General features: G+C 33.3%; 1 protein-coding gene across 1 annotated transcript in view; it reads left to right on the forward strand.

Annotated features, from left to right (window-relative positions):
• The first annotated feature begins 11,902 nt into the window (after positions 1-11,902).
• Positions 11,903-26,495, forward strand: part of LOC119066469 — a 226,056-nt gene continuing 211,463 nt past the window's right edge. Inside the window, 1 exon segment of the mRNA XM_037168975.1 lies at positions 11,903-12,004. Coding sequence (XP_037024870.1) covers positions 11,995-12,004 — 10 coding nt within the window. The 5' untranslated portion in view covers positions 11,903-11,994.

The raw sequence follows: 26,495 nt of genomic DNA on the forward strand, positions 1-26,495 counted from the left end.
TTCGTTTGTTTGTTTCTTTCATATTCTTGCAAATTCAAGAACAATATTTCATACAAATGTATGCTTAAAAGATTAATGTAATTTATAGAATGTTATATGGTCCCAGCTGAAGATAATTCTTCTCGATCCAATATCATACAAATATAACACAAAAAAGCGGAGTTAAAGAATGGTGAGTCTTATACTTATCTATAAGCTAAATGCTATTCATTGGAAACATTTCATCTGATGCGACAAAAAACGAGAGACACAAAAACCAATTTCTGTTCGGCTAAATTATATGTTCTGTAAATGCAAGAAAAGACAAGAATTCGGTTGGATTTTTCGCCTGTTTGATTCGTGCTGTGCCGGTGATTTTGTACATACTTCACGGAGTGGGAGCACCACTCAGGGGGTCAAATGATTCAAAACATTGACCAAATACAAGGATTTAATAGTCATCACCAGCACTATTAATCTGCACGCCGACTCTATCCACCTCGTCACCCCTCTCAGTTCATTAGTTGAAAATTCATACTGCCATTCTAACAATACGACAGCATAATACCCATCGTAGGCAGAGTCATAAACAATTGCTTCCATGTAACTAACCGTCAATTTTAGCTAAGTACCTGCGTTTTTGTAATGTTAAAACAATAATAATTGCTGTATGGACTTGTGTCTCTTCTCACATATCACACTGGAAGAAAACGAAACTCATTTAATATTGCATACACATAGTCCACCGAGCAGTTAGTTAAATACTTATATAAATGGCAAGAACCTCTCTTAAACAGTTTTATAAAGTTATTGTTCACATAACAAGCAATGGTATGTGCTGTTGATATACTCTTGCGTACCACGCATAATTTTTTGACGCCTTCGCTTTCAAATGCTGTAAAAAAATCACAGTTCCGAAAGTGTTGTGGCAATGTATAATAGCAGTTACCGCCATCCTACATACTATTAATGAATTTCATCTGAATTTGCAATTGAATATTGGTACGGTGAATACATGGCAATAAAAAAATTGGCCATCATTACGATATGTACGTTTAGCGGTTGAGAATCCTATTTTAATGCCAATCAATTGCTACACAGTGTTTCCATTCCATGGGTTGGACTTTGCTTGAGTTTGTGTATTTTTCCTTTATTTTTTTTTCATTCTGTCGATTCTTTAAATTTTGGTTGATTTACTGGTTTATTTAAATTATCAAAGGCGTTTAAGAGCATGGCATTAAGCTTCTGAAATTTATATGGTGTGAAGTCACTAAATTTGAGAAAGAGGATTTACATAATTATTAATTGTTGTATAGTCTTGCAAACTATACAAACTGCAACCGTTCTTATTGTTATTTTAAATTTTACTTAATGCAATGCCAAGCATCTGATACAGAATCTTGTACTTCATTCGATTTAACATTTGTTTAAAACATAAGAGTCTTCGTTCATATCAGTAGCTCATAAGGCAATGGTTCGAAACCAGTACCAGAGAAGGGTAGTCCTAGTGTATATTTCAGTTCTATTACAGAGTAGAAATGGATGTCAAAATGAAGGTACAGATTTCAAGTCATGAAGAGGGATTCTTTTGAAAAACAGAATCTTGAAATCGGACGCATTTTCCATTGGACTTTGGTGGGTTTAAAATTCATCCAGACTGAGATATGTGCAGTTGACGTTTTCAACCGAAAAAAAACTGAAAAGTTACACTTTTCTTACAGATATTTCTCGAGTTACACGAAACGGTAATGGTCGTGTGGGGTGTCATATGAATAGTACATTACTATACCAGTGAAGTTATTTGATATCTCGTATCCCGAGGGCTTCAGCCCGAGGTACTTTTACTCATCGTGATACGAGATATCAAATTATTTCACGTGTAAAGTATGGCGTTTTACTTTACGAGCGAAGGAAAGACTCACTAGTGAGGGAAAAGCCACATTACCTCACTAGTAAAGTAAAGGTAATTACATGTACTTTCAGGAGAGATTTAGCTTACGGAAGTTTGGTAGCATCTACGATGAATGATGTGAAGTTGAAATGTTTAAGTGCTTATATTGCATCGAAGATGCTGCCAAACTTCCGTAAGCTCTACTTCTTCTGAAACACATGCAATTACCTTTCATATGACACCCCACACGACCACGTACGTTTCGTGTACCCCGAGAAATTTCTGTAAGAAAAGTGTAAGTTTTCAGTCTTTTTTCGGTTGAAAACTTTAACTGCACATATCTCAGTGTGGATGAATTTTAAACCCAAAAAGACCCTATTTGCCCCGAAAGACCATGCAATTACCTTTCTAACGACACCCCACACGACCCTGTGCGGCTCGCGTACCTGGAGAAATTTCTGTAAGAAAAGTCCATGTTTTCAGTTTTCGATCACCTCCTACCAGCCACACAAGCTTCGAGAAATTTTCTTGAAAGTGGTTTTAGGTTCTAGGGACCAGTACCAATTTAGGCACATATAAAAAAGTCCAATGGAAAATGCGTCCGATCTCAACATTCTGTTTTTCAAAAGAATTCCTCAAAGTAAGTTTAGAACCAAAACTTTCATTGGGATTGTCAACCTGATAGGTTGATATTTTGAATATTTGAATTGTCTGGCACTGTATACATTTCAATAAAAACATTTTATCTTCAATTGGATATTTCGTGTGACACCAATCGCCTCATTTCCACGTTTGACAAAGATCCTTTACCTTACACTCAATTAAGAAAAGTTGTAGAACAGATACAGTCAGAGACAGTGAAGTTTCAGCATGAATTTGCTTCAGCTGTTTTTCAGCTGATCCACACATATACAATTTATACTTGTTTATGCGGTTGAAGCTGTTACACGCGTGTGGCAGTGGTAAAACTGTATAAGGACGTATAAACAGTTTTGATTGTTTGTATGGATCAGCTGAATTAAATTCATGATGAAATGTCACTGCCTCTAACTGTAATGTTCTCGCGTAGTGTAATAATATATCATTGGTTTCAAGCCATAACCTTACGAGTAACTAAAATGTATTCAGGCCTGTTGGAACTAGTTCGAAGCTTATTATTGTCGTAGTTCTCAATAACATTTGTCATCTGTGTCGATGATTTGATTCTGTATATCTTAACAATTTGACAATTTTGATGGAAAACTGTTGATGAAAAAACATGAAGACCAGAAAACAACTTTTGATTAGGTGACACATATCTTTCAGTTGCCGGAACCCATCACAGTAATCAATTTTTAAAGTAAGCAGCACTTAGATGTACAGATAATTCATTCTGTTTATTATATGCACGACAGAGTTAATATTTAACTTCAACGAAATAATAAGCTCTGCAAAAAACAAAAATCTGAGGCCGTTCGTACTCCTACACTCTGCCGTGCTTTTTTATTGCTTCAAATAAAATTGTTCATTGACTCTCCAGTCTTAAACATTACGAAAAACAATTCCACCGTAGATTCAATTTCAATTAAGTTATTTTATGTTCATCGATCATGGGACTTAATGAATTTTAAGTCCGTATAAAATGCTTCGATGATTGATTAATGATGTGGCGTTATATTATTGTGCTTCAACCAATAAAGGAACATGAGAGGTCTACTCTTGATGTTGAGATCTTATTTATTTTCATAATATTATTATTTAAGTGGTTAAGGACAAGTGATTTCGGATTTAGGTGAGAGATTAAGATTCAGTTTTTTGTTTGCTAATTACGAGCCAGTTAATATGAAATTAAAGGCTGAGATTTGGCTTATTTAAAGTCATTCTATATTGCATGCTGTATGTTGAACCGAAATTGTTCTTCAGCCAAGGAAAACAACAAATTAATAGTATTTTGAGTGAGAGAAATCTACCAACACTAAAGCTTTTGTTACCGAAAGAAATATTATTTGTGCTCGGAACTCGTTATAAAATGTATTTTTCATCATCAGATGAATCAGTCAATATTTGTGGAAAATTTTGTCAATCTACTCTGAGAATACGCATTGTAGAGTGACTTTTTGTGAACCGGTAATCATCTGTTTTCGACAATCATAAGTGTTGTACTCCGGATAGTTATCCCTTATTCCAAATATGCCAAATGCCATTCATTAACAAACGAAGTAACAAACTTAAGAGGGATATCGCGAAATCTGCGAGCAATCGGCTAGCCATGCCATCCGGATTTTTGACGAGTATGGTACCCATCGAATCCTTGCTTCATTACGAGTTCAACGAGGTATATCTCGCTCTCTTGGAATTGTCGTTTTCGTGGTAGAGCTGTTTGAAAAATCGGTGGTTTTCAAGTGGAAATTTTTTCATCCTGATTATCTGTGGTAATAAAGGGTCGACTTCGTTCAAATTTTAGATGATTGTAGTGCTGGACTAGACTGATCACATAAGGTACCAAATACGTCGGGCTGTTGGCTGTACTGGCTTCAGTGACTGTATTAAGAAAAATTTTCTCTGACTACTAACGGGTGCGCGCGTCAGCAAACCTAACGGTTTTGGGTTCCATTAGAAGGCCTAGGCTCAGTACTTCCTAAAAATATAAAAATTTATGCTGGAGGGACTATTGGCATTAAGAGATAGGGCAATTTCTAAAATGTCACCTATTACCAAAGAAATTTCTACCGGTTTGTCGATCTTTTTCATTTTTTTCACCTTTTAAATGTAATTTACACAGTTCCTTGGTACCTCAGCTTTCCAATGATAATTTTCCAGACTTTACTTCTTACATAAAATGCGAAATTTGTTGACTTTTATGAAGCAGCCAAGTTTGTGGTTGGTTGGATACGTGTGATAAATGCTCCTAGGACCCTGGGCTACATTATGGAACAGTTTGCTGTACCAAGAAAACTAAATTCACATGAGAGCGAGTCACGGAAGTACCCGATGGTCACATTTTACCAAAAATTCTCGTTTTCTTTTTCTTTAAATGTAATAATCTGTGTGAAAAAATTTCCACTTGAAAACCACCGATTTTTCAAACAGCTCTACCACGAAAACGACAATTCCGAGAGAGGCGAGATATACCTCGTTGAACTCGTAATGAAGCAAGGATTCGATGGGTACCATACTCGACAAAAATCCAGATACGTTGAATTTGTCCTCCATACAAATTGTTCGAAGATTTCGCGATATCAATCTTAATGATTACATCGTCGTATAACCGCTGTTCCTATAGGGAAAATGGTGGAAAAGCTAGTCTCGTACACTATCTAGTATGGCGTGTGTGGTATCATTTGAAAGCCCTTTCTATACACTCGACAAAAGACTCGATTAAGACCAATTCCACACAAAACGTAGAGTCACGGCTAAGTCAAATTTCTCGAATATGGGTACGAAACTAAAACTCCAATTTTTTCTTACAAATTTTTATCTGCCTAACTTGTAGTTCATGGCAACTATCTATTATTTTCCATAATAATTTTTCGGTCCATGAAATAGTCTTGACTTTTGGGTTTCGTAGCCAGAGTGGTTCTTATCGACAAGATTACATGGTACGTATTCCATTCGTTAAATTATTGTACATCGTCTGACACCCTTTACAAATGTAACAAAAACAACTAAGCTCGATTTTCCATAGGCCTGCATTTCAGGTCTTTTTCGTTCTCTGATTTTGCGCTTGCTCAACAAGCCGATTTCTTATTCCGATTTACGTTTCTCGCCAAGACCTTTCATAATTGCTAAGAGGTGTGTTCCTGGCCACATTAAAAGGATTTTGAACCACCTTATCCAAGAATTATCACTCGAATGTGAAATTTGGGGTCTATTCTACGAATGCATTCAAAATCGAATGTGTTTTTAGCTCTAACAAAGAAAACGTACATCCTGTCTGTACGAAAGAAATGCAGAATCTACTATCTTCTATGTTAGTACCTGGAAGCTAGAGTGCTGTGAACAAGCGCATTTGTTTGTGTTTTCATTCCTGTTGAACGTCGTTGTAACACTAAGGTAACACAAGGACTTGGTTGGCAACAGGACAATCCATTATTTCGTCACGATCAAACTAATTTGTGAGTATTTTACGACTGGAATATTTAAAAGGGACGAGTAGACAGTCGATGAAGAGCTATTGACACTTTCAATTAGCTTAAAGTTTTTTGACTCTACGGTATGCCCTGGTCTTGTAAACAACAGCAAAAATCAATGGTTTAATGAGACCACACAGAGCATGTCATTGTTGTCACCATTTCTAAAACCATCGCAAACTTTTATTTTAGAGAAAGTAATTATTCAAAGTCAATATTAGCCATCGAAAAATCAACACTTTCAATGTGACAAAAAGAAATATTTTTTTAACTCTAAGCCAAGAAACGAAAAAAATTTGGTTTCAATTTAATTCACTTTAAATACTTACCTGAAAAACAATGTCTTCTAGGTGGGTGTATGATCATCATCACGTTTTATTAATTTTCACTCCATCTTCATTCACCAAACGACCAAACGACCTTAAAACTTTTATATTTTAAATGCTAAAAGTACCATGAATCAGTTGAGGTTGAGGGCGTAAAATATCACTTCATGAACGGCGCAGCGGTTTTTCCAATAGTTACTTTTAATAAGCAATAATTTTTTGCATTTATTATGATTATTACTAGAGCTTAGATTCTCGAATAAGAGACCATTGGAACGAGTAAATCAAAATCCATTTTGTTGCATAGAGATGTATTGTATATTGTGTTGGGGTCTGTGTATTACCATAAATAATGTACTTTGCTTTAATGTTTTATTGCGAGAAAATTATCCTTAAATCCCATAAATTCTGATGTGATTTCAAATCATTTAAATAACAGCTCACATGGTTGTTTATTGATAGTTTTTTTTTCTATTCGTTGAATGTTGATTCAAAACAGTTAGAGATCGGACTGAGATAAATCATTTAAAAAGTGTACTGAACTCTCCGGCAAATGCTTTGTGAGATGCTTCAAGCGAATAAATATACGACGTGCGATCAGTACATCAGATTATTATCTTCAAATATCTTATGACATTTCAATCTTCTAGGAACTTAGAAGCACAAAACTAATTTTTTTTTTCTCTGCTAGGTAGGTGGCAGGTTCGGTTATATACACACACTGTCTGTGTGCCAAAGAAATAATCACAAAATCATGAAGAACCAGCGAAATTCTCTTCACCAAAACAGAAATAATTTTTTACGAGAATTTTAAAGTTCATTTACATTTCAACTTTCGGTTCAGACTATCGGTATTTGGCAACATTAAATAATCGGACAATATTTACCTTTCCATATCGCTGTGCAAGTGACAAATTTTATTTACTTGCTAAAAAAAACAAATCGAACAAAATTAGCAGAAAAAGAAAACATTTTTATTTCGATACATTCGTCTTGTGGTTAATTTAAAGAAAAAAGTCTTGCAATAGGCTAGTTACGACAATCTCGTATAGATCGATAGACGGATAGGTGAAGTCAAATTATTAAACATGCAAATAATATTCTGTCACCAATCCGATTAAGGTAAATTCCACTTCACCTACGCAGACGTTGGTCGCAATATTTTATTTGCAAATTATGACTTTACACAACCATTTTTTTCATCTTACTAATTCTTCGCTGGTGACTGGCTCTCTAGTATTGATGTTTTTCACGATGTTTTGTGTGGTAAATTAATTTTCTCTGGAAGATGGTCATATTTCACTTTCATTGAAGCAATGTTTACACAATTCACGTTATTGTGAAATATGTTGTAGATTGAAACGTAGATACGTGTTTATTCTAGGAGCTCTACAGCTGCAGTCCTAATCTATTTACAGCATGTGAATCTTTAACAGTTTACAATTACAATTACAATGAGGATACCTAGAATACATATGACAGGGTAACAGGACAGATTTCTGGTGATAGGGCGTGTTTATTAAGAAAAATCGAAAAAGTTATTCAAAGAAGTGCCTACGAATATGAAGAAAATATTTGATTTGATTTGTTTAGAGACCTCACTTACGGCCAATAACGAGTCTGGACAGGCCTAAAGTGACTTCAGAACCGCGCCTCGAAGTATGCAAATAATATATGAGGAAATTTAGGTGTGATAATCATTATCTCGCCTAAATGTAGGCTAGACTAATGAACACAAATTCAACGTATTTTGGTTACGTTGTACGAATCATTCAGTATGTACACTACAATCAACTAAATTATTAATCTTGAGTGAATTGTAGGACGTTAGAAATGCGATGTAATTACTAGAAAATTTTAATGTGGAATTGTCTGACACGGGAATCGACCCCGGATCATTTTGGTGGAATCCTAGTGGTTTGCTCTTAGTATCAGCACAAAATCTGCCCGAATTTCACTTTTAACCTTTAACAAACGGCAATGATAACAACAGTTTGATTATCGAATCTATTACTTCAGTTCATCCATGTATTTTCTGAGCGATTAATTTCAAATCTTTTACTTCATTTCGTTGAACATGTTTTTGCTACATAAGGCCACATTGTCAGAGTTTATCACTTATTCCTGAAGTCGTTTTAGATAACAGATGATAACGTCCGTAACCGGTAAACCGGCTGATAACGGCTGATATTTTTCACACCAAAACATCTCTTACGCTGTCTACCGTTCGTAGTAAGAAAACGGCTCTCCGCACTCAGTGCAAATAGCCGAAGTATTATGAAGAGACTATTTGCACAGAGTGTCCACACCGCAATAGATTATTGTTGTATTGAATCATATTTTAAATTCATTCCGCATTACAACTATTAACGTGCTAAGTCTGGTTTCTAAGCAAAGACTTGACGCGCTTAAGAAAAAGTAATCCTAATCTCACGGATATCAAGCACGTATCTCAGATCTTTTACTTCGTTGATTTAAGCATATTCAAGAGACTTACGCATGTTCTTTTACTTCAATTGTTGTAACACACATTGAAGCCACAACTTAGCCAGATCTATTTTTTGCTCCCGTCGCTGCGGTTGTGAATAACAGATGATATTGCCTATGAGTTAAAATAGTTCGTTAAGCTCTTCATTTCTAAAAGGCGCTCAAATTAACGTTAACAATAGCCATTAACATTACAATTACTTTTTCGTTTGAATAATTGGCTTGTAAGCTTTTACACGCTCAAATGATGGAATAATAATGGTGAATGATAATTGGAAAAAAATTTCAAACAAACAAACAAAAAATGTAAACCGAACTCCGATGCCACCATCACAACAGATTTGTTTGTTAAAATCTGTTGTGCATTTTAACGCGAATATCCGAATAAATGGTTACATCAATAAAGTAATTGTGTGCTGGTCATGACCAAGACAATATATCTTTGAAACATATTTCAAGGATTTTTAGCATAAACTGACAGAATATCAAAAATATTCGAATCGAAAACTTTTCTCAATTTATTGGCGAAAAAACGCAATCATATTTGTACGCACATTTTTTTGCAGATTGTTTTTTGCCTCTACATTTTTTAGTGACCTCCCCGAAACAATAACCTCTAATTATATGTGTACTTCATCTATCGAATTCGTATAAAAAGTATGAAGCTCCTACTCATTCCTTACATAATTATGATTATTTGACAAAAATGGTACTGTGCCATTACTTACAATATAATAATAAAAAAAAAACATTTCGTATTGTTCCTTTGTCTCTTTTCCATTTGATTCGACCATCTAATCATCGAAACATAAGTTCTGTGCGATGTGATTTGTTAAAATGTCTTCAAAGTCCGATTTGCATATTATTACACGAGTCATATTGATCATTTGGTGGCATCTCATCTTATTAATAGTTTCAATTTTGATTTCTATTACGTAGGATCGTCCGCGCAGAATGATTTCAACAATAGAGTTTGAAATACACCTACGACCACACGATGATCGTGGCATGAAATGCAGAATACGAAAAAAACAATCACCAACAAAATGCTGAAATTCTATTCGGAAAAGTGGCAGAAGATTTTATGTTTGCGGTTCCATTGAATTTGTAAGTGTAATATGGTTTACAAGTTTCGCTAATTTCAATCTGATTATGAGATCATTTACCTGTTTCGTTTAAATAAATTTAATATTTTATATCTAGATGGAATGATGATGATGGTATGATGGTAACATGATATATTAGTCATTGTTCGATTGTCTTCTTTTAACTCGTGAAATTGCCGAAATTCTAAGCGAGAATTTTCGATTCGTGTGTCAAAATATTATTTCATCTATTGTCTCTAAATAAGAAGTTCTGCTGGACGTTCTTATTAAAGACGTGGGTCCTTTTGTAATCTTTTATTTAGATTTTAATTAAAGCCAATGTTCTAAAGAATAAGTTTCGCAGATTTTTTTTATTACGTCCGTCGTTTCCTTTCCATTCGTAATTTAACAATTAGTAAAATTCTGACGCACGTCAAATCAGTCGTTCTTTGGCTTATAGAACAATTGTGCAAGAATTCACAAATTAGAATAATGTTTCCCAAAATTCTGTAACCAGTAATAGGCTCCAGATAGAATGAGAAGTCGTCAAAAGAGAAGTGGTACTATCTTCAGTGAAGATTTTTGTCTTTTGTCGGACAGCGTGAATAAATAGTAAACGATGTTAAAAACTACTAACGATTAGGGAATGTTTGCAGTTCTCCCATCAGTTTAAATTCTAACTGTCTATACGCTGACTCTAATTTTTTCTCCCTCATAAAGTTTGTATCTCCAAAAAAGTGCTCCCGTGGTATATGTATTCATTCCATTTAAGTTTTACACCACTCCCAGTCGGTGACTAACTGAAATCAGTTCTCCTGTCACTTCTAAAACAACGGTGACTCAAAAGGCAATATTCAGCAATGTTTTCAGCCAACAACAGTTTATCTAAGAAAAACAATCTTCTCATTAATTGCCATTTAACAATCTGGAAAAGTAGCATAACATAACCAATAAATCTATAACCTATGTTGCTTAAACTCTTTTAACGAAGAATCTAGTACTTCATTGGTTTGTACACACGCTTTGCTACGTAAGCGATTACTAACTAGTGAATCATTCGTCTACATTTATCGTTGCTGTCGATAACATATGACTACCCTCGTTACAAACGATTTTATTTACAGTGTAGTAAACCTTCGTTTAATACAATTTTAGGACCGACTAACATAAAACAAAAAGTTCTTTTGATTTTTTATACCCATCCACTCAAATGCTTACATTATACGGACACTTTCCAACTACTAGAACCAGGACATTATTTCCAGATTAATCATTTAATACGCCAGGTAAAAGAGTTGAAGATGTAAGATGACAACATAATCAAGTCCAAACCAATCAATGAGTATTTTCACTGATATCGAGTGCGAGGTAAAAATATGTTCATAAAAAACACGAAACAAGAAGATCAAGTTCAAATCAAAAATTGTTTTTCTTTCCTTCATATATACCATCGATATCAATGTATATATACACACAGAGTCTCTATGCACACCGAACGTGTAATAGTTAATCATTAATTTTTGCATTGAACATTTTTCATTCGATACGTCCTCACCTATGAATAGAGACGATAAAATAGAAAAGTCATAAACTGCACAACACAACAACATTGGTGTAGTATGCATGCCAAGCAGCAGTACTGATTAGATTAATTTTTTTCTTCTTCTATACCAGCAACATCAACAACAGAAACAAAATTGTTGTTGTGTGTTGTGTTATTCTAATCGCATACATAGAAAATGCCGGTATGTTATGTACCGCGAAAACGGTTTGAAACCTCTGATCGGCTCAATATTATCATGGTGTTGGTGTTACAGTCTCATTATATACCTTTCATTGCACGGTGTTTATAAGACATCTTCGCGTCACCGCTATAAAATTTACCTTTTCATACATTGTACTTCGTATATATACGTATGATCTAAGCAGTTGCGAGAGGAGAGGATCTTTTGAGCAGAAAATTTCTTCGGATCGGAACGAAAATATTATTCAGTCTGTGCTGAGCTGAGTTAGTTAAATTCAGTCTTACGGTAGACTTCGAGTGAAACACAAGTGCTTAGTTTGTAGTGTGTAAAAGTGGCCAATTTTAAATTAATATTTAACGCTGTGGCACAGCCATGGTGAACGGTGAGTTCATCATCCATAATGGATTTTTCTTATTAGATTTTTTTTAGTGGAAATTGGCACTTTTTCTCAATTTTCTTATTTTTTCGGTGATTTGTGGAGGAGAAAGAAAATAATTTTTCCTACTAAAATTTGTGCTCGATGTGGATATAGAAATGTGAACATACGGACTTGTATTTGCGAAAAGAAAAATGTTAAAGTGTCTCGATCGTCGGAACGATTTCTATTTCGGATAAAATAAAGATGAAAATTTTTACTTCAAAGTTCTCAACTTTTTCGTGGATAATCCTTTGATTTATCCGATTAAATGCACAAACCGTTGAGAATTTCAAATGTTTTTCGTTTGAAATTTGTTTTAACTGGAAGTATTTCGAGCATATGTTTGCTTATTACGACTACATCCGGATCGACAATTTATTGCGTAAACTTTTTTTTTAAAGTTTGCGATCACTTAAGTCGTTTTGCACAATATTTTGTGTTCGTGTTGTTGAAAAGTTTTCTCAATTTTATAAATTCACATCATCTTTATGGATTCCGATGACAATAATTTTTTCTTCTTCGGTTTGTCCATTTTGGATCCTTTTCTTTCGATTAAATTCGCTTGGTTTTTGTCGCAATACATACTCGTCCGTACTAATGATTTATTTTTATATCCAATTAGAGTAATCTTCGTCAATTAACGAAACTTGTTTAATAGAGTTGAAGCAACGTACGTTTTTTTCCACCTTTTTTTGAATTATTTTATTCGCATAATGCATTTTACAAACGTAACATTCAAAACGTAGAGCAAAAAAGCTACAAAATATTTATATAAAACTCGTCTTAAAAATATATTTAAAAAAAAGTTTAATAAAAGTGAACGGAATACAGCTAAAATAGAAGATGAAAAGAAACAAAAAAAAATTGTTGTGAATATAAACTAAAAAATATCAAGAGAAAAAGAGTTATGAATATAAAAGAATGCCAAAGAACATGTGTGCATAAAGCAGCAAACAACATTTTATGGATTATAATCGCAAATTCGCAAATATTGGATAATCGACGAAGTTTTTTTTAAAATATTATTTTGGATTATTAGATTGGTGATTCGGTAAAAAAAAGTAATGAAAAAGTGAATACCAAAGTGTTCAGAGAGACTTTTTTCACATGTCCATATAACAAACCAAAGGATTACGAAAAATATGGAGAAAAAAGCTTTGAAGTGTTGTGAATAAGACAAAAAACTGACTGAAAATTTAAGCTTTAAATTAAAAATTTAAAAAAAAATCTTCGATTTATATAAATATTGAAATGTTACACAGCTCGTTGTTTCAACTCTATTCGTAACGTATTTTAGTCTACTAATCATACTAATTTACTTGGAACAATTTTTTTCCTTCTTTTTATTTTTCCATAAATAAGTTTTGAAATCGGTGATTTTCACGAATGGTAAAGATCATCACATAAATCACTCTATTTCCAATATATTACACTCGATTTTCAAGTACTTGAAAATATTCCTTTTTGTATTAACTAACTATTATGAGAATGTATCTCTCTCGTCTGAAATGAAATAACTGGCAAAAATAGGTGAGGTTTTAATAGATTTGTTCACGTTGTATTTACAATGGTATTTTGAGCGGTAATAAGATGTTTGCGATAGATAGATAGACTAGACTACACACAGAGAATTGTTGTAAAATGTAACGTTATGTTTATTTCCTCTTCTCAACATCCGAGGATAGTTGTATCGTGGAACCCTACAGATTTTGTTGTTCTTTTTATCTCTCACTGTAATAGCGTTAAACTTTTAAAAATTTTTGTTTACCAAAATAACCTTCAGTCAATGACTGGAAATGGTTTATTGTTCAAATCGATTTTTCATGGTATGAATTTTTCAAATTCGAAAGAACTTGAAACTTGTGCAATTTTTTTCGTATTATTTACCTTAACCAAATATTTGATGGAATTTATTGTTATTCGACTGTGTAGCCAATTTATGCCTCTCTAAAACGAGAGTCTCATTCCACCGAAAATAAATTAAAATTGCGTTTGAGCTTACTTGTCTCTGTATTTGTTGTTTTAAGACAGACATTAAATTACACTAAGTCAATGAGATTGGTTTTGTGTGGTTTTGAAATATTTTTGAATCGTTCAGAGACGGCAAACATATCTTCATTGTATTTATCGAATCTGTTACTTCATTCGATCGATCGAGAAATGTTCAACCGATTCATAATAAATCTTTTCCATCATCTGTTTCAACATACATTTCGACTATAATAAGATCGAATACGCCAGATTTCATCGATTATTTTTGTCGTCGCTGTCGATATCAGATGCTAACTGACATGAATTATTCCCGTCTCTGTTCTCACACAATTTTATTGCTGATTGTACCAATCAGAAATTGTCAAGTTCATTTTCCTCATTATTTCATAAAATTCTAATTTTTCTGAATTTTATTCAATATTAAAGGAGAAATAACAAGATCTGACATCATCGTTTATAATCGGTGACCATCTCATCGTATTGAATACAATTTTAATGCTAATGACGATGCATCACTGATCATGATCATGATGTACAAGAATATTTTCTCTTGGTGTTGTTGTTGTTGTCGTCTTTTTTTCGTTGTTTGCTAAAAACAAAATACTTGTTTATCATTACAAACCATAAAAAAGTGTCATGGATGCTGTATGTGCGGCGATTTAAATAGCGAAAATAGTCAATGCAACTCGAAACGACCTTGGGTAATATTATCTTCTTGTCATTTTGCTATTTGTTCAATTAATTCGAAAAACAAATAGTAATTTGAAGAGTACGAAGAAGAAAAAACGATTTTTTTTCGATAGAAAAATGTAATTTATGGAAAATTATTCCTTGATGCGAAAAAACAAAACTTTTTATCCACATTCATCGAATTGTGAAATTCTCATTCAACACGTCATTTTCATGATTTACTAGCTACCTCGTATGGAAATCCAAAGAATGTTTAAATAATTAAAAATGTCAAATTAATTAGCTACTGATGTTACCTCCTGTCCTGCTGTTTTCAATTAAAAATTACAATTGATTTTACATCTTTTGTGACTTCGTTTAGCTTTTAAAGCCTTTTATTAGTTATTACGGACTCCACCACCATCCGACCTTTTCAAACGGTAAGCATATCACGAATATGATTATCGAATCTATTACTTCATTTGAGCTAAGTATTTTCAAACGACTTGGGTAAAATCTTCTACTTCACTACGTTGAACATTCATTTAGCTATATATAAGACAGCATCAGATTTCATCGCTTGTTTCAGTGGTATCGTTAACAGATGGAATAGCCACTACATTGGTTTTATTTGCTGCATTCCTTTGTAGGCGTTTACAAGAAACTGTTGACTGTAAAATCAATATCCTCACACCTCAGGGTCGCTAACAAAATGTAGAGGTGAAATCGAGGGTAAATGATGTAAAGAAAGCGCAATGAAGTCATCGTCTAGAAAGTTGAAGCATTCGTTCTACGATGACTTTATTACGCTGAAAGCTGAACGTTATGGCATTATTACAATTAAGACAAAAAAAAACGAAGAGCATAACACCTCCAACACACACCAAATTACCATGTTTTGATCATCTTCATCATCAAAAAAATCTTCACTGCTCTCATCATTTCAAATTTAATATTTTTTTAACTCACTTTACGTTAGGCCGATCCGTTTCGTAATTATATAGAAGAGTGGTGTACGTTTTGGGTAATTAACGCGAAAAAATGTCTGAAAACCTTTTATACGGTTTTGTTCGTCTGGGTAGAAGTTTATTACCGGGATTCTTATGAATTATTCATTATTTTTTTTCTTGTTCATATGATGCACCGGTTATGCAATGCCTTTGCGCTCACTTCGTGTAATGATCGAAAAAGAAATTTTTTAATTGAGTTATTAAAGTGGATCAGGGTGATGTTAATCACTATTTATGGGATGTTTTGATTGATTAAGTATGATTTCGGTTATCTGTCTTCCAGGGGAATTCATTTATTTTTCGCTGCTTGTTAATTGCTGGAAATTTGAATTTTTAATCCAATTAAATTACTTCCTTGAGTAACGCCTTAGCTGTTAAATTGGATTTTTTTTGCTTCACTTTTCAACAATATTTCAACGCCAGATTTAAAGTTTGAATCACATTGCTCATGGCTGCGTTTTAACCGAAATACGAATTTGGAATTTGTTCAAGGAAAATCCGCCTACAGTTTTGGTATTTAAAATAATAATTTTTCCAATATTTCGAATGGTATGCGGTATTTTATGGAGAGAAGTTGCACAAAATTTTTGTTAATTTATTATGCAAATTCTAAATTTTGACTTGGAATGATCGGCCATTAGAATGAATCATTAATGGTGTAAAACATTTAACCAGCAAAATTAATAAATTCATTTTTAAAGTGATGTCAAACAACGATTTCATAACTTTTTCTCATTAAAATGTTTTTTTTTCTTATCCAAACAAAATGTGACCTACTACCAACTCATGCATCATCCGTATTCCTAATTAGACAAATACGATCGTTTTTTTTTGTTATATACTGTGAAAAAACGTCGATGTTTTCGTGTTTGTATCTTTGTATCATGTGTCACACAGAAATGTAAAACAATTTTCTTCTAACAATTTTTCCAAAGGTAAAACTGGAGTGGAGCCACACATTGTTGTATAATGTCTCTTATTCACAGAGAGAAAATATGTCAATCGAACTAAATTCGTTTTATATACATAAGACGTATTTGATCAGGTGATCAACAGAATAAAGTCGGAATAAAATTATTGAACTGGAAGGAATCTAGTACAATTTTGCGGGAAATTGAACGAAAAAATGTCACTTCGATTATAAAGCGATTTTCAGTTGATGCTATAAATAAACACCAAGAAGAAGGAAATGCCAATAGATAGATGTGAAACCATCTGTGTGGAATTCACACTTGTGCAGCTTGTGTTTTCGGTATTTAATTCAGTTTTCATTTAGAAACGAAAAAAATATTGAACGATAATATCGATCGATTAATTAGCGACATATTCTAAGAACAGAGCAGACTTCTGGAATTCAAATAGAAAAATATTTTCCACTTCGTTTGTGTAGGTATAGGTATATACTCAGTCGATAGATTCATTTTTTTTATTAAACTGTAAGTAAGTGACTCACTTCAATTAAATATTGATCATGAGGTCATTTAACTCGACAGAAAAAAATTTGAAGAAAAATTATTTAATAGAAAAATGCAAAATTAGTTTTTTGTTGTTGTGTGGCTTTGCACAACAAGAATTAGCAATGAATTGTTTGGTACATATGAGCTGTGCCCCCAAAAATCCGGCAAATACACGAAACATTCTAAAACTTTCGATGTTCATATGTGGTGGCTCTTTCATACATCGACTTATTGTGTCTTTTAAAATTTTTACCTTGAAACATTTTTCTTGTGGGAGATGAATTGGTTATTCGAATGACTCTACATTCAGTGTTATTATTAGCGTCTGAATAATAATAAATTTCTGACATAAAAAGTTTACGTAACAAACTATCGACGTTACATTTATCGAACGTTCGAAAAAATATTTTAATTTAGAAAATTAAATCGGAATTTTTTTTCTCCATCTCTTATTTGATGAACGATCTGTGCAAATATACTCGGTACCACAATCCGTTCCATAGCTCTCTATCATTTGTCTCAAAGCTTTTTATGTAATTAATTTTAATGATTTTTAATTTTTCTTTCATAATGCAAATCATACAGTCAATTGAATTGTGCTGAGCTCGAACAACACAAATTGTGTGTGTGTGTTTTATTAACGAGTTAAGCATAGATCGTTAAGCGTTTCGACATCTATTTGCCGATGATATTAACATGAGAATCCATTCCAAAATTAAAGAGAAAAAAATGTTTTGATTCAACCGAGAATTTGATTCAATTTTTATTTGTTTTTTGATGAATCAAATCAATATTTTCGTTCCGACTTTCAACTAGAATATTCTATCCATTCCAGCCAAACATGACACGGACCTCTAACAAATGGTTATTCTTCTTCCTTTTGTCTGACCTGATCCACTACACAATGTGGGCGACCGTTCATCCTTTCCACTCCGAACACTACATTGTCATTTAAAAAGTTGATGTTTCGATTGCAGCTTGCCGATATTTTGTCTCTGCTGTTCTCTTGATTCCATTTGACCATTTGCTCTGGTGGTCGGTTCATAGGTCATGTCGTGGTATCCAAACTCATGACGACTTGGATCCCTCTCTCAATTCTACTTTAGAAATGCGCTTCGTTCCATGATATCAACGACTTTGATTGACTGTCGAATCCATTTTTCATTTTGTCTCTGAACGCAATTGTAATCATATTCCGTTCAATTGCTCTTTGTGCATCAATTAATCTTTTGAATGTGTTACCTCGAAACGTGTCAAGGAGCGAGCACAGATTTTTGTATCATCTGTTATCGAGACCGACGACAAAAAAAAAACGATGAGCTCTGTCTATTAAGGTTTTATATAGCAAAACATGTGTTAAAACAATGAAGTAAAAGATTTTGTATCAATCTGTCTCAAAAAATTTCAAATAGAAGTAAAAAAAATCGATAATAATGTTGATGTGCTTGTCGTCTCTGTGAGAGGTCAATGTAATTAGTAAACCAACAGTGAATCTGCATTCATCGAATCTTAACTTTCAACGTGTAAACAGACGCGAATATTCAATAACGGCGACCTTCTACAAATATTTTTTGTTTGTTCATTCGACACTTTACAAGAAAAGTGTGGTCCATGTCTCATTTGGGTGTTGCACTTATAAGATCTCTCTCTTATTCAATTAAACATCACCAACAATTATTTATCTAAAATTAATTAGTTTCAAGACCGACAATTTGTATAAATTACGTAATTATCGGTTGATTTGAATATTATTTTGACAATATTAAAGCCCATGGCATCATTTAACATCAATCATGCATCAATGCATTTTTTTGATCGTTCGTCAAATAAAATAATTTATCGAGAAAACATTTTGTCGAATTAATTCAATGAAGAGATTTTTGTTGAATGTTTAATTGATTGTTTGTTTGGGGCGTTTTTTTCGGCTTTAACCTATGGCTTCATTAAACTCTGATGTCTGTCGTTTAACTCTTATGTTAAGATTTTTTGTAATTGAAAAAAAAAAGCGGAGATTCAATTTTTTGCTGACAGAAAAATTTGATTCTCATGCGAACAAATTTATTTCTAGTACTTCTTTTGATCGAACTAGGGCTTCCAGCAATGAACTAGAGAGAATTCATTTTCGGATGAATTTTTGTATGACCAGCAGAAAATGTACTAGATTTCTGACAGTTCATTGCTATTTTCTACAGATCCAAACAAAATCTTGGACTTCATTTGTTTGAATACTCAATTTGCTATATATCAAACCCCTTACCTATAGGAAACCGACTACTCTTGTCGTCGCTGTAGTTAACAGATGACTTGATTGAAATCTCAATTCTAAACGGAATGAACTTCGTTTGTTCAATAACTTCATCCATGATCTGCACAAACAACAAAATATTCAAATCATAAGCATTAATCATTGTTATATCCCACACGTAACTGGTTATGTCGACCGAGATTCGCGAACATTATGTTAAAATGCATATGGTCGCTTGTCCGGCTCTATCTACAGCATAATGCATAAATTTTTGACCTTTGTCGAGTACAATGCGTTTACAAAAACGCAATTGCTCCGATGACTCAAATTTTGAAGGCTTTAATCGGTCAAGAACTTGAAAATTTGATCTCCATTTACATTCGGTTGTCTGATTGTTTTCCAGAACTTATGTTGCTTTGAAACAGCAAAAATTACAAGAAATTAAGAACTTTTAATTAAATAAAAACGGAACATCGCCTTGAAATTGTGGAAACATGAAAAAATAAAAAATAAAACCAGTAACATTTGAAGGAGGCGTTTCTATGCATAGCATACATTATATGCATCGTATGTATACGATTTGCATAATTTAACATGACGTCATGTTCGAACAACAAGAGCACCGAGGTGTTATTACATAAAAATATGCAATTTTGCGGTAACATTTCTCAATTCAACCATTCAAAGTCGATGACATATTCAATGAATTTTTGTATTTATATCTGAATGAATGGACTGGTAAATTAATTGATTTATTCATTTATTGAAATTTTTTGTGAATTTTTTTGAATGAAAACATCGACGTATTGCCTATGTTTGGTCGTGCAATTTGTTTTCATTTCTCGGTCGGTTTTTCCTTCTTCCAATAATTTAGAATTTGAATACAATGAATTTGGATTTATAGAAAAAAGAATTCTCGTAGCTGTAGCAATGCCAGATCGATTAAAATAATTACGTTGGAATTAATCTTGACTAGACGTAGAACCTTAGGATGGATTTGAACAAATTGCAAGAGGAAGCTGATGCGCATAATAATTTATATGTCAAGGTCTCAACAAAATAGAAAACTGAAATCTTAAAATATACGAAAAAAAAAATCCGTAAATAGAATGGACAAACAAAAGAGTTAGATGACGAACCTCTTCGGTTCACACATCCATATAAACCTCAAACGCATTTATTGAACATTTTTTAATTTTAATGTGGACAAAAAAAAACCTCTTGAACTTAATAATCAAATTCGTTTATGGTATCTGCCCACATCCCACATAATATAAGCATTAAACGATCATGCATGTTATTTGCGCATATAAGATACGTCACCCAGCAAAACTATGTCAAGTATAATTATTTCAAAATACATACATTTTACGATCCAATTGAAACAGAATCGAACCGAAAGCGAAACTTTTTCAGAAATGAAAAAAAAAAAATCTCAAGAAGAGAAAAAAAAACCAGATGCTGTGACTTGTGACTTTAACATCAAGTTTTATAAGTTAAGTTGTACGCCACAAGAGGAACTTCTCTCTTTATACATGAGGATCTTAACTCTTTTAATAAAATAATTTTCCATACGCTGTGTACAATGTCTATATTGTTTGTAGTTGGTTTTGTATTATATTATGAAGATAAATGATCGTGCGTTGTAATGTTGTACAATATACCACTTTATTATGGCACACACACACGTTTCGGTTAGTCCAGGTATGTTTGGATTGAGAAATTGTTGAATTTATGTCCCTCTAGTCTGTTGAATGTGTTTCGTTTTCTCGCAGGGGCTATTTTTGGGGAAATTTTTCCCATTTGTTCACAATTTTCATTTCATTTTTCCTTATTTTCGCGTAAATATGTTTTTGGGAAAATTAGGGATTCTTAGGGAAGAAATTGGGAAAAAGTTTTCACAGAAATAGTCCCTGGTTTTCTATCTCTAAAATATGGTTTCCCATGAAAAAACTTAGGACAATGTACGAATAGGGCTTCCACTAAAATTACTTGTAAGACAATGAACACTTCGCACGTTTTATCACTGATTTGAAGAACATAACTCTACCCTTTATTTGTGAAAACTGATCAGGACTAGCTGACTCTTATAATATCACCTTTAACTTCTATGACCACATACAGCGTGACCTAAATAAATTTCCACAAAATGTGGATGCTATAACATTGTCAAATCACAATGTGCAAAGAAATAATTTGTGCAGACCAGAAGGAAAGGTGCGTGAGCATGTTAAATCTTATGTTACTGTTTGTGAACAGTCTTTTTAATTAGAATTTCATGAAAGAGTAGTCCAAGGGCTTTAACTTATGGAACATTAATAAGTAAAAACCCTTGGGCTACTCTTTCATGAATTGCATAGTGAAATCATTAACTCTTCAAATCTAGCACATCCAAAATAAGTCTTAGCAACTCATGGTTGTATCACTAATTATCTGCCACAGCTGGTCTGTTACTTCTTTTGATCAAAAGTTTGATAACAAATCTACTACTTCATTTGTTGTAACACGCCGTTCTCAATATAAGTTAATAATATCTGTTGGAAGTCTCAGATCTTGGATCAAAAGATATCCCACAGTGAAAGACGAATTGTTAAGAAAGAATAATTTTGATGTTTATTTAATGACTGCAACAGAACGAATGATTAGGTAACACGATTATAATTTACATTTAAGTTTCCTTAGGATCACTAGATGAATATATAAATTGCATATTCCAACACTCCTCCTCAATTTATATATTACTCCTTCTCAAATATGTAACTCTTCCAACCGTTAATAAGCGTAATCCACATAACCGGCCAATTCATCTCCATCCTTTTCTCAAATGGATTTGGTTGTTTCAACTGAATTCCTGTTATCGATTTTGCTTCTTGATGTGTCATCCACACTGGAATCTTTACTGCCATCTTTGCTGGCGTATACCTTTAACTTTCTTATCCTCCTTATTATTTTAGATTAGATCGTTTAGATCTTTTACTGTCACCAATTTATTTAATGTCCGTGTGAACGCTCCTTGAAACGCCTCACACTATCCTTTAATTGATGTTGATGTCATAACGACTGCCCATACATTTCTTTGCAAGAAAATTTATTTTGTTTCACCGTTCGTCGTTGGAAACTTTGTTGATTCGTTGCTGCTGCCTTGACGACTGCCCATAAATTTTTTCGATAGAAAATTTATTTTGTGTCTCCGTTTGTCGTCGAAAAAACTTTAATTTAGTCGTGAATTTTACTTTCACAAGTTATTCTTTCAATCTCTGGGCCCATAACCTGTTGGAAGTTGTAGTTCTGGCTTCAGGATATTACGAGTAGAACTTATACCCGGACCTCTGATAAAACACGACTTTGCTTTTCGGCTGTTGATTGGGAAGGAGTAATATATAAATTGAGGAGGAGTGTTGGAATATGCAATTTATATATTCATCTAGTGATCCTAAGGAAACTTAAATGTAAATTATAATCGTGTATAATCGTTCTGTTGCAGTCATTAAATAAATATCAAAATTATTCTTTCTTAACAATTCGCCTTTCACTGTGGGATATCTTTTGATCTGAGACTTCCAACAGAGCCCATCGCTTATTTTTCTCGTTACTGTCGATAACATATGACATAGTCCTTTCGAAAAATAGTGAACTGAATCTTGAACTGAAGTATGATATAAGAAATCATCTTTTTATGACGCATGTTTCTTCGTACTTTTTTCCTGGCCTATTTACTATCGCATATAGGTAGTTACGCTATTAAAAATTCATGACTTTTTCAAACGAAATAGAGGAAAAAAAGAGTCTTTGAAATTATAATGAATAAATTACACATAATTAAATATTCTTAATTTAAAAAGCGAAATAAATGGAAGAAGATTAACAAAAATTGTTGCCATTGTTGCGTCCAAGACTCATCAACACCTACACCAAACCGTTTAGAAAGTTTCGTCGACGGTGATGTTACATTAATGTTGGGTTATTTCTTTTTCTGTAATGGTGTGCATTATACACACCGATGGCTTGCGCCAGTCTCTTTCAATGCCTCAAATGCCGTATATGTGAACTATATGGGCTTGATTTCGCCTTTTTTTTATTTAATTTACATTTTGTTTTTATTTCAAATTTTTTTTTTATTTCTTTCTTAACACACAAGAGCAGAATAAACATGAACTAAAAGCGCACAACTTATTTGTGAAATTACGCCCATGCTTTTTGCGCTGCTTTATAGCATGTTTTGTTCACCTAGTAAAAATCCTTACGAAATATTTCCATTTCATATGCGAAATGCTGCAAGACAAAACATTGCGCCGTGTATTTCTATATGAAACTGTGATGGTATTACGGTTTATTGCATAATTCAGTTTCATTTTCATCTTGCTGTAATGTGGTTGATTTAGCTGAAGGGTTGCAGTGTTTAGCACCGAATTTAAATGTTACATTAACCTCATTAACATTGGATTTGTTCACACCTTTCTCGTTGTTCTTGGTGTTGTTGTTGGCCGCTGAAATCACGATCGACGATGACACACCCTCTCTGAAAATTAAAATGAAATAATTGCGACACGAGTCGGTTGTTTATAACACTTTTCAACCGCTAATTCAACATTACAAATTTGATCTGTAGAATGTTATATGTCACTGGTAATGTGTCTAGGAAGCATTCAGAATCCGTAACATAAAATCATGGTCATTTCAATTCTCAAATGTCTCTAGACAATTTTAATGGCACCCGCGTGAGAGTTGGCATTGTATGCAGATTCGAAAAATTGCTCACCAAACAGCGAAACCATTAAATTTTTTCATTTGAATATAAATTTCTAGACTTAAGTCATGCGGGGTTTGTCACTTTTAGTGCTATTGTTGTTTCGCCGTTTGGTTATTATTATTTTTTTGGGAAGATTAAAAAACCAGCTAAAAATAACTGCTGATGAATTGAATTTTCAGTTTGAAGGTCTTTCACGTGTTGTGCTTTCGTCATCTAGGTATATACATACATATGCGTTATTCGCGGTCTTTGTCTTAGCAGAATTTTATTGCAAACTATTAATCATTGCACGGTGTTCCAGTATATACACACATGGATTCATATGTCTAGATTAGACCATCTTTTACAAAAGATAAAATCCATCCATATATATGATGCGGTTAGCCACTAAAACCCATTTACCTAATATAATATTAACACGACTGATTATACAATATTTGCATGAACAATTTACCAACATTACTGTAACATTATTACCTTTCCACGAATGGCTGCGCACACTCTTTGAATACGAAAAAAAAATTGTCTTGAACAAGTTTTTAACAGTTTCGTTTCGTTTTTTTTTGTATTTCATTTATTTGTTTATTATTTTTGCCTATAAACTCATACAACACGGTTCAACACAATCGGTTCGATGTAGATACATGAAAGAAGTTGCGACTAATCGGCGACTTTCCATCGTATGGAGGTGAAGTCATAAGAATAAATAAAATGCAACTCTATGACTCGGTGTATATGTAGCTGAAATTTTTGCATTGCAGAGCTTTATGTTATGTTGCGCGTGTGTTATATGGTCTTCGTATATGTGTGTAATGGAGTATTGTTATTGGAAAATTAGGTTTTGTTTTATGCAAAGTCGCTTTCGACTGATTTATTAACTTGCAATGCATTTTGTCTATTCATTAATTCATTTGAAGATGGATTAGATAACGTTTTTTGCGATGTAAATGCTCTATACGACCTTATAGAAACGGCTAGTCACATGTTAGCGATATCATGTACAACTAAAGAATTGAGCACTGTCTAGTGTCTAGTGTTGTCTTATGTTGACAGCCGTGTATAATGTTGAAACTGATGAACTATTAGATCAAAACTCTGAGTATAAACAACTGAAGTAGCAGATTTAACGTCTGTTTCGTTACAGTCACTAAATTTTGTATAGAATCGAAAATGCAACAGAACCTTATTTACAAATTCCAGATGTTGAGGAAACCTCACCAAGGAAACCGCGAATCATCTGCCATTTGTGACGCATTTTTTTGTAGTAAAATTTTCTTTGTTAAAATACGTTGCTCGTATCTGAGTATACGAGATGTTTTGTAAGGAACTGAATTCTAGATTTTTAGAAATTTATTTGGAGGTATTCCACGACTATTTAAGTAAAGTCCAGGGTGCCGAAAGTTGACAAGCCGCAATTATTTTGAATGTGTTAACCCTTGAAATATTTTCTTGACTGATCGAATTTTACGTCAAATTTAAATATTTTTTTTGGGCCACAAGTCTGGTAATGTCTTAGCACTAAATATTCTCCATCAATCTCAGCTGATATTCAGATGATGGACTTACCCCGTTTCATATTACCTAAGGTCATAATCAACTAATAGTTTGCGCATTCCTTTAATTGATTAATTAGTTGCATTGAAACATTCTTCTTAAACGAAACGAAAAACCTTTAGTTCAGTGCACTAAAAACATCAAACCCACAACGTCGTTTAAGTTCTATCATCTCCGTTCTAACTTAAGAAACGATTTATATTTACGTCCGTTACATTTATCAAAGTGATATATAAAAGCGTGTGTTGTATGTATTTAACACACACGGCGAGGATGCATGTTTGTTGCCGTTGTACAGATCCACTCGTAAAATGCAAAATTCAATGCAACATCTCCGGCTAGAAAAGTGCATTTATTTAAAAACAAATCAACATCACCGAACGAAAGCTGGTTGACAATGCATTTGTGCTAAGGTCGAAGCCAATGGTATAACGAAAGGTCAACGGTTACAACATCCACGGTGCATAGATGTATGTAATAGAATTCTGCAATGCAGAACAATTTTTTTGTTTTGTTTTGTTTCTGTGTAAACAAAACATTTTGCATCGGTTGAATTCAAGATCCGTGCAACCGCGTGCAGCTTTATAATGCAGTGCGCATTTTTTTTTTATTTCTTTCGCTCGTTTTTTTTTAATGGAACGAATCCGACAAACCCCTCTAAAGAGGATGTTTGACGCAAGTCCCATAACCTACATTTTCAAAACAACTGATATTACACAAAATTCGTAGTTCATCGCTCTCAGTCTTTTACGAGCATGACTATTTCATTTTAGTGTTT

Source organism: Bradysia coprophila, chromosome IV (assembly GCF_014529535.1).
Source record: "Bradysia coprophila strain Holo2 chromosome IV, BU_Bcop_v1, whole genome shotgun sequence".
NCBI lineage: Eukaryota > Metazoa > Arthropoda > Insecta > Diptera > Sciaridae > Bradysia > Bradysia coprophila.